We start from the raw sequence: 12,700 nt of genomic DNA, 5'->3' as shown, positions 1-12,700 counted from the left end.
CAGTGCACATTATTACAGCCTTAGCTCTTTCTTATTGTTGTCATTCCACTGCTAATATATATATATCCCTCAATACGATGTATTCCCATTTTACTTATCAACACATCTATTGTAATTCAAAACTCTGTTTTCATGTAGTCCATTTAATCTAAGTTTATTATTTCAACTTTTACATCACCAATGGGCAACTAAAATATTGTCGCCTAATTTTCTTCCTATTTCCTTTCGTCATAGGCCGATCGAATTCTTTTGCATAATGACTTTTCTGAACGGTTCGGCTTGTGTTTTTAATGAAACAAATTCTCCTCGCCTAAGTAGAGAAGTCTGCTATACACGTAAGTCACCTGGGAGCCTGGCCAAAGTCTGCAGCAGCACAGCTGAAGGGTACAGCCATTTCACAGGGGCCGCGGCCAGTGTTTGGTTTGCTTCTCTAACTTGCTAAAAATAGTCCATTACACAGGCTACCTCCATCTCACGGCTCAAGAACTCACAAAAGGCCTGACTGGGGATCGCAGCAACACACAGAGCACATTTTATTAAAGAAGTCAGGATATTGCAAGTTTTCTCAATTCCTTCCGTTTACTCGCTGAGACAATACCAATGGCCTAGCAGTTACTGGCATGGAAATCTCATAATGCTCCCAAATTTCAGAACTTCAGGCATGAGTCACAGACTTGCTTTAACTGTTTTTAAATGTGTTTTTGATCTATTTTAGCCACAAAATTGAACACAGGAAGGCTACTCTACAGAAGGTAGGAGTCCAAACACTGTATTAAGAATCACATGTGTTAGAATTATATTTTTTTTAAAAAAACAACAACTAATTTTTGAAACATGAATACTTAATTACCTTTTCAAAAATCCTAAAATGAATTCTAAATATAGTTATCTCACTCACATTCAAGGAACTACTGCTCTGGGAATGAAGCTTCGCCATAAATACATATGTGGTCTTCTTCCTCAGATTCAAATCAAAATATGGTTTTTAAATCAGGTTTTAGACTGAAAAGTAAATTTCAGTTTCTCTTAAGAAGACGAAGGAGAGAGACGAAGCCTGCATTGATCAGCTGCTAAAATGGGTTCCTTTCATCAGTCAATTTTTAAACCTTCAAATTATTTGTTGTTTTAAGAAAATATATATAAGTCCTTGATGTGGCGGTTGGATCTTGTTAACCACACAGCGCGTCTCTAAGCAAAGCTGCTGCTCTACTCAAAGGGAGACTGTTCCGCGGCCACAAGTGAGCAGCGACTAAGAAAAATATTTTGAGATGGAGAAATAGCAACTGAATCTGAATGTGCCACAATGTTCCCAAAAGCTGTGGAGGCAAGTCTTCTGTGAAACCACTCAATGTCACAGCCAAGCTAAATGCCCTTCATTTTGCAGCTACGAGTGCACCATGGACTGTCTGTAGGATTAAAAATTGGATTTACTAGTAATTGGGTCAAAACAGGGTTACTTATGGACACAGCTGTTTACCGACAAGTGTAATTAGCCCTTTGCCCCTCGTTTTATGGATCCCCGTTTCTAATTGTACCTAAATTCAGTCGGCATGAATTGAGGAATACATGTTCACAAAGCTACAGCCACTGTGCCCTTCAATGGTGTCTTCAGAGGAAAGAGGGGAGGGGGGGGAGGAGAGGGAGAAAGAACCCAAATGATAATTTATAACTTCTGCTTGCTGATCTTTAGGATTAGGACATTAAGAATGATCTAATATTGTAAGTTATCTGTGTCACTGTTAATACCCTTTTCTATTTTTTAAATCCTACTCTGAAGATAATATCCTTGAGTCTTTGGAGAAAACTTTAGCAAAATGAGCAGTCCAAACTGGACCCAAAAAGCAATTAACTGAAGTAGTTAACTCTTAAGTGCACGCATGGCATCTGAGTGAATTGTATGTTGGCTTGTGAGTGAACTATTTCAGTTAATTCTCCCCATGTTACTAAATAAAGCATTATAGGATAACACTATTTTTTTTTCTTTTGCAAAACAAAGGATAAAACTATGAGACTTCTACTTCTATATGTATATATGTAGAAAAGATAGAGATTCCTGTCACAAAAGCTCAAAGAGGGAATTATATTGGCACGTTAGTATTTAAAGGCAATTGAATTAAAGCAAATGACAGGGCACCCAGGAAGCTTCACACTCCTAGACTTGACCTTGCATGTCAAAATTAAAGACAGGTATGCTGTCTTTTAAAAGAGCCACTCTCAACTCTGATACCTGAAATACAAGGACATTTCTGAAGGTCTAGTTATACTAAAGTGAATCTTTTAGTATTATGGTGCTCATAACTAACTCTTAATATTTCTAGCTGAGATTGTTACAAATAAAAAAAATAATTAGGATCTAACAGAAAATAAAGTTCCTTCCCATTAGAAATTTAGAAGCTAAAAAAAAAAACTCCAATGAATAATAGTACTTAAGAGTTTCTACTTATTTATTAAACTCAGATTCAATAAACTTTATGGCTTAGATAGGGTGCCGAAGGCAGCAGATCAGAACGTCTAATTATTTTTTTCCACAAATTGCATTGCTTCTGGCCTTAAAACAATATGCTCATACAGTGCAAAGGAAATCCATAACGTCAAAATATGAATATAAAACATCTTTCCCTGTTTAGCTGACCTAATATTTGCTATTCTTTTACAACATGACAGCACCTTTACAAACAAGCAAAATCAAACAATCTTCAGTCAGCTTCTGCCATGGCCTTGTATATAACCTATGCATAGGCTAACACACACATGTATCTACGTTTACTATTCCTATAGACATCCACTTATTACTAAGCTAAAAAGCTGACACTTTCTGCTCTAGGGAAAAAAAAAAAAAAGGCATAGCATTCAAGGACTGGTAAAGTTATTCATAACAAACAAGTTTGGCCAAGCTTGCTTCTATTCCATCTCCATCAAGTTCTCCCTCCCAACCCCGACATCATCAACAAGCACACCCCGTGGAACTAAACTATTAACAGAGCAAATCCATAATCCCAAACTCGGGGAACTCTGTGTCCACATCCCCTCCATTCAATTATCGCATAGCCTTAAAATAATAGAACAGTTACTCACTTTCAATGAATCAAAGCAGGCGATTACGCGTCCATTTTCAACTTGGCAGCTTTTCGAAGGATGTGCAAATTTACATTCCGTGTCTGGCCGTGAGCAAGTCCCCCTTTGGAACTCTCTACATACTTCCAGTGTTAGCCATTTTGTGTCCCGAATCGGTGCCACACTAACAGCCATGTTTAGATTTTTTTACAGGTAGTTAAAATGTTCAGTGAAACCAACCAACCCAACCCCCCTCAAAAACAAAACAAAAAAAAAAAACACCACAAAAACAACTAAAAAAAAAAAAAAAAAAATTCTGAACTGATCAAACTGTAAAAGGATGATGAAAACGTCCCCTCCAAAAGACTTTTGCCCCCACTCCCTGCTTTAAAAGTACATGGAAAACTGTGTTGGCAATATCAAGGAAAAGATCTCCCACGAGAAATTCACAGCACGAAACTGTTAATTCAAAGAGGTTTTGGTTTTGGGGGGTGTTTTTTTTTGTTTTTGTTTTAGAGGAATCCTAGGATCTTAAGTAGATGAACGTGTATAAAGAGGGCCCGGAATCAGCCGTGTGCTCTCAGTAACCCCTTCCCAGAGCCAATTTGGAGCCCAAAATGCAAGCATGAAAACGTGGCAGCCCCCTGGACACCGATTTTCCAAGCTGCTCTCAGCAAAGTTGTCTGAGAGAGAATCTCCTCACAGCTGAATTTGCAGTGGAGTTTGGTGGTGCAATCGGTATTGATTAGTTTGGCATAGACAGATGCAGCAGTTTAGAGCAAAATCGAGAAAAAAAAATGATTTTTGTTTGTTTGCTTGTTTTCCTCCTTGATTTCCTGGCAGAAGAGATCTGACTTTTTTTTTTTTCAGGAAACTTTTCTTTCCAAAAAAAAAATAACTAAAGCAGCCTAGGGCAATGCCAGATACTTAGAGCTTTTTTTTCTCTTGATTTCTAAGTAGAAATGGGGGTGTCTGGGCTAGAGGTGGAGGGTGGATGTGCTGTCGTCACAGTCTAGCTGGCAGCAAGCAAGGCAAAAAGCAGAGACTGCTCTAGAAGCGGTTCCAAGCAGCAGAGACGTCAGGAAAGGCACTTCTTTAGTACCAACCTGTAGAAAAAAGAGATAGGTTAAGATTTACTAAAGTAGCACTTCCCCGATGTCCTACAGTACCACAACCTTGCCATGTGCTACCAGACTAAGTCACATCCGTGTCAGCTCTCTTGCTCTCTGTCTGTCTCTCTCTCTCACACACACTCACTCACACACACACAATACTTACAGTGAGGCATATTGCAGCCAGCCATCGGAGATTTTTATTAAAAAAGGGGGCCGTTTCCCCTGGTGGAGCAATGCATGATAGAGAGATAACCAATCACAGATAGTGTTGCAGCAATATTCTGGGCAGGAAGCCAATGGTGTGGGTTGTCTTATGAAAGGTCGCGCCTGTCAGACGTTCATTACTATGCCATAAGCACAGAAAATGTCCATCAGATGTGACTTATTCCACTGCAAGAGGAGGGCGAGCATGTGGGTTTTGAATTTACCCAACATGCAGCGAGTGGACTAAACCATGTTAGTTTCAAAACAGCTCCAGAGGCAAGTCCGAGCACTTGGAGATCATGGCCAGAGGGGGAGGAAAAAAAAAAAAAAAAAAAAAAAAAAAAAGCAAGGTTTAAAAAAAAAAAATTGCAGCTGACTTCCAAACTGCTCTTTCCCTGGGGCTCTGAGCAGGGACGGGCTGGGAGCAGCCCGTGCCTGCTGTCCTGACACGTGAATAAAAAAAGGAAAGGGGTGTTTCCGAATGGTACGTTCTCCTGACCTATCCAATTCACTTCCTTCTGAAGCCCGGAGTCCTGCCCCTCCGCCGAAAGCAGCACTCATACTGTAAAACTATTCCATTCAGCCGGCAGACACTTTGTCAATATATATCACAGGCAGGCGAGATGGGAACAAAAGCATCCTTTATTCGTACATTTTTTTGAGCAGAAGCTGAGGTCATGTGGGGGAAAGAAGGAGCGCAGTGTTGTCAGGGTGTCTGGCAAATCTGAAGTCAACCTCCAGGGAGAAAGTGATTCCATTGCAGAAACATTAAATATTAAGTGGGCAACTGGGTTTGGGCAGCTAGCGGGATGCACTTCAGGGGGACGAGTGAAGCCAGAGGCTGGGGAGGGGGGATAGAGGGGGGAGGATTGGACGGGATCCCCTATTGCCTAATTACCTCGGCACTACAAGACTGCTCCTGAGCAAGGCATGTTTGCTTTCAGCAACTTACTTTCTCTTTCATTCAGAAGGGCAGGCTTTCAGAAAATGCTCAGCAGTTACAGAAGCAAAAGTATCTATTTTTCGTGAATGTTATCAGCCAAGGAAACAAGGCTTTAATAACTTAGAAGTTTCACACTCCAAAGAGGCAATGACACAGTATGATAAGTAGTGTTTGATTCTACTTCTTCAAGGGCCAAAATGGTCCATGGGCATATGGTGCATTTATAACCCAGACACCAGAAAATGGCCTATAATATAGACTACATAACTGAACCAGAAGATAGAGTATGAATATATATGACACACATGTAAACATGAACATCTAGAAAATATTTTTAAATTTTTATTTTAGGGTTAATACTGTCATTCTTAACATTATTATTATTATTTTTTTTTCAAAAACCTACCAGATACTTGGCTAAGAAAATATTGAAGTGACACAACCACTTTTGAGAAAGGTAAAAAAGAACCAACTCATATCAATGCTCAAGAAATATTTTTGTTTTCAAAATATCTTCTGGTCCTAATCCGTAGTTCTATCAGCACAAAGTCCCGTCAGTCACCAACTCTAACATGCATCCACCTTCCTGAGTCTTTGCCCTGATTCAGAATCTCTCAGCTACTTCATGCCTTGAGCATGTGGCACACCTGAGTCAACAATCTCTGTTGTCCTTCCCTCTAGAGTTTTGAAATGCCTCACCTGCAACATTCACTTCCCGCAAAAGCCAGCTAAGAGGTCACCTCCTCCAAAAAGCTTCCAAGAAGCCTTGTCCTCCCTCTCCGTTCATATATTAGCCTGCCTCCTCTGAACTACTACACTGCGCCCTATCCAGGGTTTTATTTCCTTATAGGTCTGGTCCACTGTCCCCAAGGGCAGAAATAATCTCTGCCTGGCATAGTGAGGAAAAAGAGATGGATCTCCACAGACGAGGGTAAATCAAGTGATCGATGACTATATATAGACTGGAATTATCTCCAGGGCACAAAGATTACCAAACACACATATGATCACACCCTTGTAAACATATTTAGGAGCGCAACACATGAATATGATCACGTCCTTGAACACACACACACACACACACCTGTCACTACCGCTATAAATGACTACTTCCCAGCGTCACGTCTAGGAATCGCCTTGGCCTGGACAGCTCCCTCGCACATTCCACACAGCAACTTTTCCCAAACCTCATCCCTCTCCAGTCCCTACTCCTCCGTGTTCCTCTCTGTCAACAGGGGATGGTCTTATAGGGGAAGGTCTGACAGGACACAGATATTTCCTAGTCCAAATAGCGGCCCTAGGGCATGAACTCCCTCTCCCCTTCCCGCCACCCATCTCTACACTGTCTGCATCTTCTCAGTCTCCCAGGAGTTTTCCCGTCTCCTGCCCACAGTTGAGCTACCACCTTGATTCACCTTTTCTCAAGATTTCTTTCCCTTTATACTCCCTCAATATGTGAACTTTCCCTCAATTCTTTCTGAGCCCTCCAAGGGGTGAAGTAACTCCAGAATGGAGGCGGTGGCCTGGCAGGAGCCAGGGAACCCGGGTGGCTACGTGTCCCCCTCCAGGGAAAGCTCTCAAGCCGTCATTCACAGTCTTATGTCTACCGTGTCATCTGCGCGAGCTGCATTTCTGCTCCTTCCTCTCCCAGTCACCGTGGAATCTGTATCCGTGTGACCTCCACACCTATCACTTCACCGTGCAGCACAGCCCTCAATGCCCCAGAAAAGGCAAATCCAAAGCCTTCACTTGACCTCTAACACCATTTACAACTCCCTCTTTCTTCCTATATTTTTTAAATTTTTAAATTACAGTGTACAGTCCATATTATTTTATGTTCGTTTCAGGTGGACAGAATAGTAGTCAGACAATTACGGTATATATTTTACAAAGTGGTCCCCACCTAGCACCATTATATAGTTTACAATATTATCGGGTAGAGGGGGTCAATGGGGAAAAGGAGAGACATCTGTAATACTCTCAATAAAGATAAATTTAAAAAATAAAATTATATATATACAGATATATATATATATATATATGTGTGTGTGTGTGTGTGTGTGTGTGTGTGTGTGTGTATGTGTGTGTGTGTGTGTGTGTATACACACACTGAGTGGCCACATTAGTATGTTATTATGATCTCTGAATGCGTAATAATCTGGCCATTCAGTGTATATACATATATATATATATATATTAATATATATTATCAACTCTGTTCCCTATGCTGTACTTTACATCCCCATAACCATTCTGTAGCCACCAATCTCTTCACCTTTTCACCCAGTCCCCCAACCCTCCTCTGAGAACTTCCTCTGCCTTAAACCTCTCTCCTTATCTTGAACTGGCACAACCTAGCCTTTTGGTTTCTCCCAGTGCTAGACTCTAGTCTCCTCCCTTTCAGAGAGGAGCCGGGCGGAGCCAGGAGGGTTCCTGGAATAGGCCATGCTGCTGGGAACTCCTGGGACTCCGTACAGGCTAACACTTTGTTTGGTTTGACACATACTTCTTCACCCCCTCAGCCAGGCAAATCCCTTCTGCTGGTCTCAGTTGTTATTCAATCATCAACTCAGTAAGACTGGGCTGACTATGGTAAACATTATTTCATCTCAGATTATTATCAGTACTTTGTATCTCTTGGTTCTTTTAACTCCTAGGTTATAGAATCCCTGTCAATAGGGTTTATCATCATATTTTTACCTGGTACCTAGAACAGAGATTATTTTTAAATGTTTGATAAATAAATTTTATTTAAACTGATGATGATATACATTGCTATGACTATATAAGGATGTATCCCCAACCCTGAGAAAATATTTTAGCATCATCAATGGGGTCCACCTATATGAGGAAGGAGGATGGTACCATTAAAAATGTCCTCAATGCTTGGAAGTTATGCCCAAATACAACCTCAAAATCCATTTCTAGAAGTGATTATTTTTCCCTTCTGCCATGTTACAAGCGTAAGCCACTCAATTATTAAAATGCTGGCAACTGGGTGCTCTATTTTTTTAATTTATGTAGCAGAGAAATTCTACTTAGTTCAAAAAGCATTGTTGGAAGAATTATAGACATATCTCTATAAGTTGAAAATACTAATTAATTGTAAAGTATATTGGGGAGGATGATAACTAAAATATTTATAATTAGCCAGGCATGGACACAGAACAATCAGAATGAATACCAACTTTTATTGCATTATTACCTAGCTGTAATGTAACTACTAATATATGTATCCACCCCTGACATGGGGAAGGGGGTAGAGGGTGAAGTAACAAATGTAGATTACATTTTATAAATGTATTTGACTAAATTGCTGATATCGGATTAACTTTCTCTTTTGCTTAAATAAAACAATTTCATGGAGACTGAAAATCTTCATAACTTAATATACTGGTAATTAAAATTTCATAGGATTTGGATTACTACTGAATTCCCAAAACATTTCTTCAACTAGCAATGGATTTTTGTCCTATACAACAATATTGAAACAGGTGTGGGTAACTTTCAGACTTTTATAATTCTTGCAAACATATCTGCCCTAGAAATATGTGCTGCTTATAACTATTAAAGGAAATATTGCTGCTGTAAATATATTTACTAGATAAATTGTATATGAGGTAAATTTCTGACCTATATTTCAACATTTATATAATTAAAGCCTAAAGACCATTATGGTGGAATGACCGGTTGCTATGACGCACACTGACCACCAGGAGCAGACATTCAATGCAGGAGCTGCTTCCTGGTGGTAGTGGGCTCCCACAGGGGATGCGCTGCTCAGCCAATAGCCAGGTTCATGCTGGCAAGCGCAGCTCCCGCCACCACGGCAGTGCTAAGAAGCAGCAAGCCAAGAGGTAAGGAGCAGCGGTCAGGCAGGTGGTAAGGAGCAAGGGGTCCCGGACTGCGAATGGGTGCAGGCCAGACTGAGGGACCCTCTCCCCCCCGCCCCAGGGCAGGAATTTATTATAATAAACTTCCCTCAACAACAACAACAACAACAAAAAGTTTAGGGAATTTAAATAGTTTTGCAGCGAGAATCAAACTTTTTGAAACCAACCTAGTAACAAGCCCTTTATTGATCAAATTCCAAACATTCACCTATAAGTTCCTCACATTATGTGACTTGTTCTACAAACAAGCAAGCATTTTCTGCCACAAGCAGCAAAAACCAATTTCTCCTTGGGTGATACCAGAAATCACTTTTATTTTTTACTTTAAGATATGAGGGGGAAAATAAAATGTAAAAATAGAGGAAAGAAAGTCAAAAAAAAAAGGTTCAGGGATAATTTTTTAATATATATATATATATATATATATATATATATATATATATATATATTTTTTTTTTTTTTTTACAGAGAGAAAGGGAGAGGGATAGAGAGCTAGAAACATCGATGAGAGTGAAACATCAACCAGCTGCCTCCTGTACACCCCCTACTGGTGATGTGCCCGCAACCAAGGTACATGCCCTTGACCAGAATTGAATCTGGGACCTTTCTGTCCATAGACTGATGTTCTATCCACTGAGCCAAACGGGTTTCGGCAGGGATATATTTTTTTTTTTATAATGACTCATAGTAATTGATACATGTTAGCAGTAAACTGACAGTGGGTGTCTTCATATAAATATCTATGTAAAAGTACCTGCATACTTCAATAGAGGATAGACAGTTACAAGGTATGAGAATAAAATGCTACTTTGGAGAACTGGATGGCTTCCATGAGCAAGATAAAATTTCTTACTCACATATGTTTACTAATCATTTCAGTTCTTCTGAACAAAATGATAGGTGGTTTGGTCCTATTACGTACTTCTCAGGGTGGATAGCTGGGAATTTTGGGGACTTTTTTTTAATAGCTTTTGGTTTCTGAAATAGGTTACACATTGAGGAAGTGAACTGAGTAATTATTGGAGGGTTTTTTTTTATTTACAAAAGCAATTTTTATCTAACTGGAAGAGATATCCAACTTCACCATGTCTACTTGGGGAGGACAGATACGGAGACTCTTGCCCCAAACCGTAATTTCTCACCCAATAAGTCCATAATTAGCAATGCATTACTTTAGTAATTATTTAATACATGACTAAATAAAGTTAGTAAGTAAATAAAGAGATAAATAATAAATCAGTAAATTTATTTGGAAACAAGTCATTTGCTATGTTAGCTCATGAACAGTTTTGCCCAGGGTTCATTCCAAATATTAACAGAAATTTCAGTATACAACCCACTAAACATTTCCAGAGGCTGTACAGCTATTTCTCTGCTTGCTAAGTTTCTAAATAGAGTAACAGAGCTGTTATTTATTATATGGCAAAAACTCTGGTCCAAATGAGTTAATGCAATCTTCAGCAGTATTCAAGTCTACGTAACAAAAAGCTGAGGTCAACGTTTCTCAGCGAGGGGTAAGCACCCTATTGAAATTTCAAGTGATACAGAAACAACATACTTTTAACAGAAGCACTGGAATGCTAACACTAACCCATCAAGCCTGTGATTACACAGGCATTATAACTTATAAACGGCTAAGTTTTCATAAAAAGAATGTAAAGAATAAGGCTAAGTAAATATATTGGAAAAAAAAAATTGTAAAGGAGATATGCAAATGACTGGCTTTAGAAATACTGCTGTGAAAATAAGATCATCCTCTGGAATGGCATGTCAGGGTGGCCTGCTGGCAGACACACTGCAAGGTGCTATGGGTGACAAGTCGCTGCCAAGGAAAGAAAGGCTATTTACCAACTCAAATAAGTAATCTAAGGTCTGTCAAAGCTTTCCTTTAAAATTCGGATAGTCTGATTCCCTAATCATCAAATAGTCCCTTATTGGAGGAATAAGGAAAAAATATTAGAGATTCACTCACTATCACCAAACATCAGAATTCCAAAAGCAGCTAACCAAGCTGCACTCACGTTAGAAAATGATTATGGTCCCTAAGTACTTATAGTTAAGAGAAAATAAACATGAAGCCTCTACTTAGACAATGATTAAAAGTTAATTTTGAATCAATTCCTCTACCAGGCAAAATTTAAAAGGCTTTAAGGTCATTAGAAGATAAATGTATCACAAGGGCTCACTGCATTTTGTATACCAGGTCACTAGCTTTGTACCTAAATAGGCCTTCATCCAATCCCCATTGCAAAGTCATTTTCCTAGAAGCTTTTCACTACCAAAAGTATTCAACCAGAGGATTTGAACAGAGAAGTGTCTACTTCTCACAAGAAGACATAAAGATGGCCAACAGGTATATGAAAAGATGCTCAACTTCACTAGCTATAAGGGAAATGCAAAATTAAAACCATAATGAGACATCCCTTCACACCTGCTATATGGCTGTTATCAATGAGACAAGAAATAACAGTGCAAGAGAGGATGTGGAGAAAAGGGAACCCTTGTACACTGCTGGTAGAAATATAAATTAGTGCAACCCCTACGCAAAGCAATATGAAGGCTTCTCAAAATAATAAGAATAAAACTATTTTCAATATATATACATATGCACACAAAGGAATATTACTTAGCCATAAAAAATAAAATATTGCCTGTTGTGACAACATGGGTGAACCTTGAGAGTATTGCACTAAGTGAAATAAGTCAGATGGAAAGGTCAACAACAATATTTCACTCTTGTGTGAAATATAGAACAAAAAGCAAAGAACAAACAAAGCAAGCCCACGGAGATACACACAACAGGATTGAGGGAAGGGTGAAGATACACACAACAGGATTGAGGGAATGGAGACAGAATTAGACTAGACCATGGGTACTAAGGACACAATGCAACATACAGATGATATATCATAAAACATACAGATGACATGTCATATATACAGATATATGATGTTATGTATCTGAATATATCAGCATACAGATGATATATCACAAAACTATATACCTGAAAATTAGGTCATTAACCAATGTTACCCAGCAAATTTATATTTTTACAAAATATCCAACCTTCAACACCAGCCCAGACTTGCCAGACCCTTCCTAGCTTTAATTTTATTTCACAGAACTTGTTAGTAGTTGGCATAATATAATGTACCTATCTCACTCCCTGCTTATCATCTACCTTTGCCATAAAATGTATACTCCGGGACAGCAGGCAGTAGTCAGGTTAGTTCTCCAAGACAGAGCCAGCACCAAATCAGTGCCTGGTCCAGAGTAAGCCAACAAGGAGTATTTGTAATACAATTGAATTTTTCTTCTGTATATCTGAATACTAGTTCATAAGAATTTTCTACCAGTTACCATGTCTGGGCCATAGATACACAATTTAAGACACTGGCAACATCACCTTTATAACTTAAGGAAACCAGCATCAAACCCCACTCATTTGAAAGAATATGAGGCAATGAAATTAATATTGAGCAATATTTATA

At 39.1% G+C, this 12,700-nt stretch overlaps 2 protein-coding genes across 17 annotated transcripts in view; both read right to left on the bottom strand.

Annotated features, from left to right (window-relative positions):
* Positions 1–12,700, bottom strand: part of SUCNR1 (succinate receptor 1) — a 608,141-nt gene that overhangs the window by 310,183 nt on the left and 285,258 nt on the right. The window lies entirely within an intron of this gene.
* Positions 1–12,700, bottom strand: part of MBNL1 (muscleblind like splicing regulator 1) — a 192,261-nt gene that overhangs the window by 132,915 nt on the left and 46,646 nt on the right. For 12 of the 16 annotated variants that reach the window (XR_014794113.1, XM_084873873.1, XM_084873864.1 and 9 more), the window contains exon 2: positions 3,076–4,160. The exons of 3 other annotated variants lie outside the window; for them this stretch is intronic. Coding sequence is in view for 12 of the 13 variants with exons in the window: in XM_084873873.1 (XP_084729999.1) it covers positions 3,076–3,249 (174 nt within the window). In the remaining variant the exon portion in view is untranslated. Of the gene's footprint in view, positions 1–3,075; positions 4,161–4,332; positions 4,781–12,700 lie in introns of those variants that run through there. One more of the 16 variants, XM_084873872.1, reaches the window with a different exon arrangement.

Source organism: Pipistrellus hanaki, assembly GCF_964339955.1.
Source record: "Pipistrellus hanaki genome assembly, chromosome: 2".
NCBI classification, from domain to species: domain Eukaryota; kingdom Metazoa; phylum Chordata; class Mammalia; order Chiroptera; family Vespertilionidae; genus Pipistrellus; species Pipistrellus hanaki.
The sequence above is the reverse complement of the archived record's forward strand: the minus strand, read 5'-3'. Positions and strand labels throughout refer to the sequence as shown.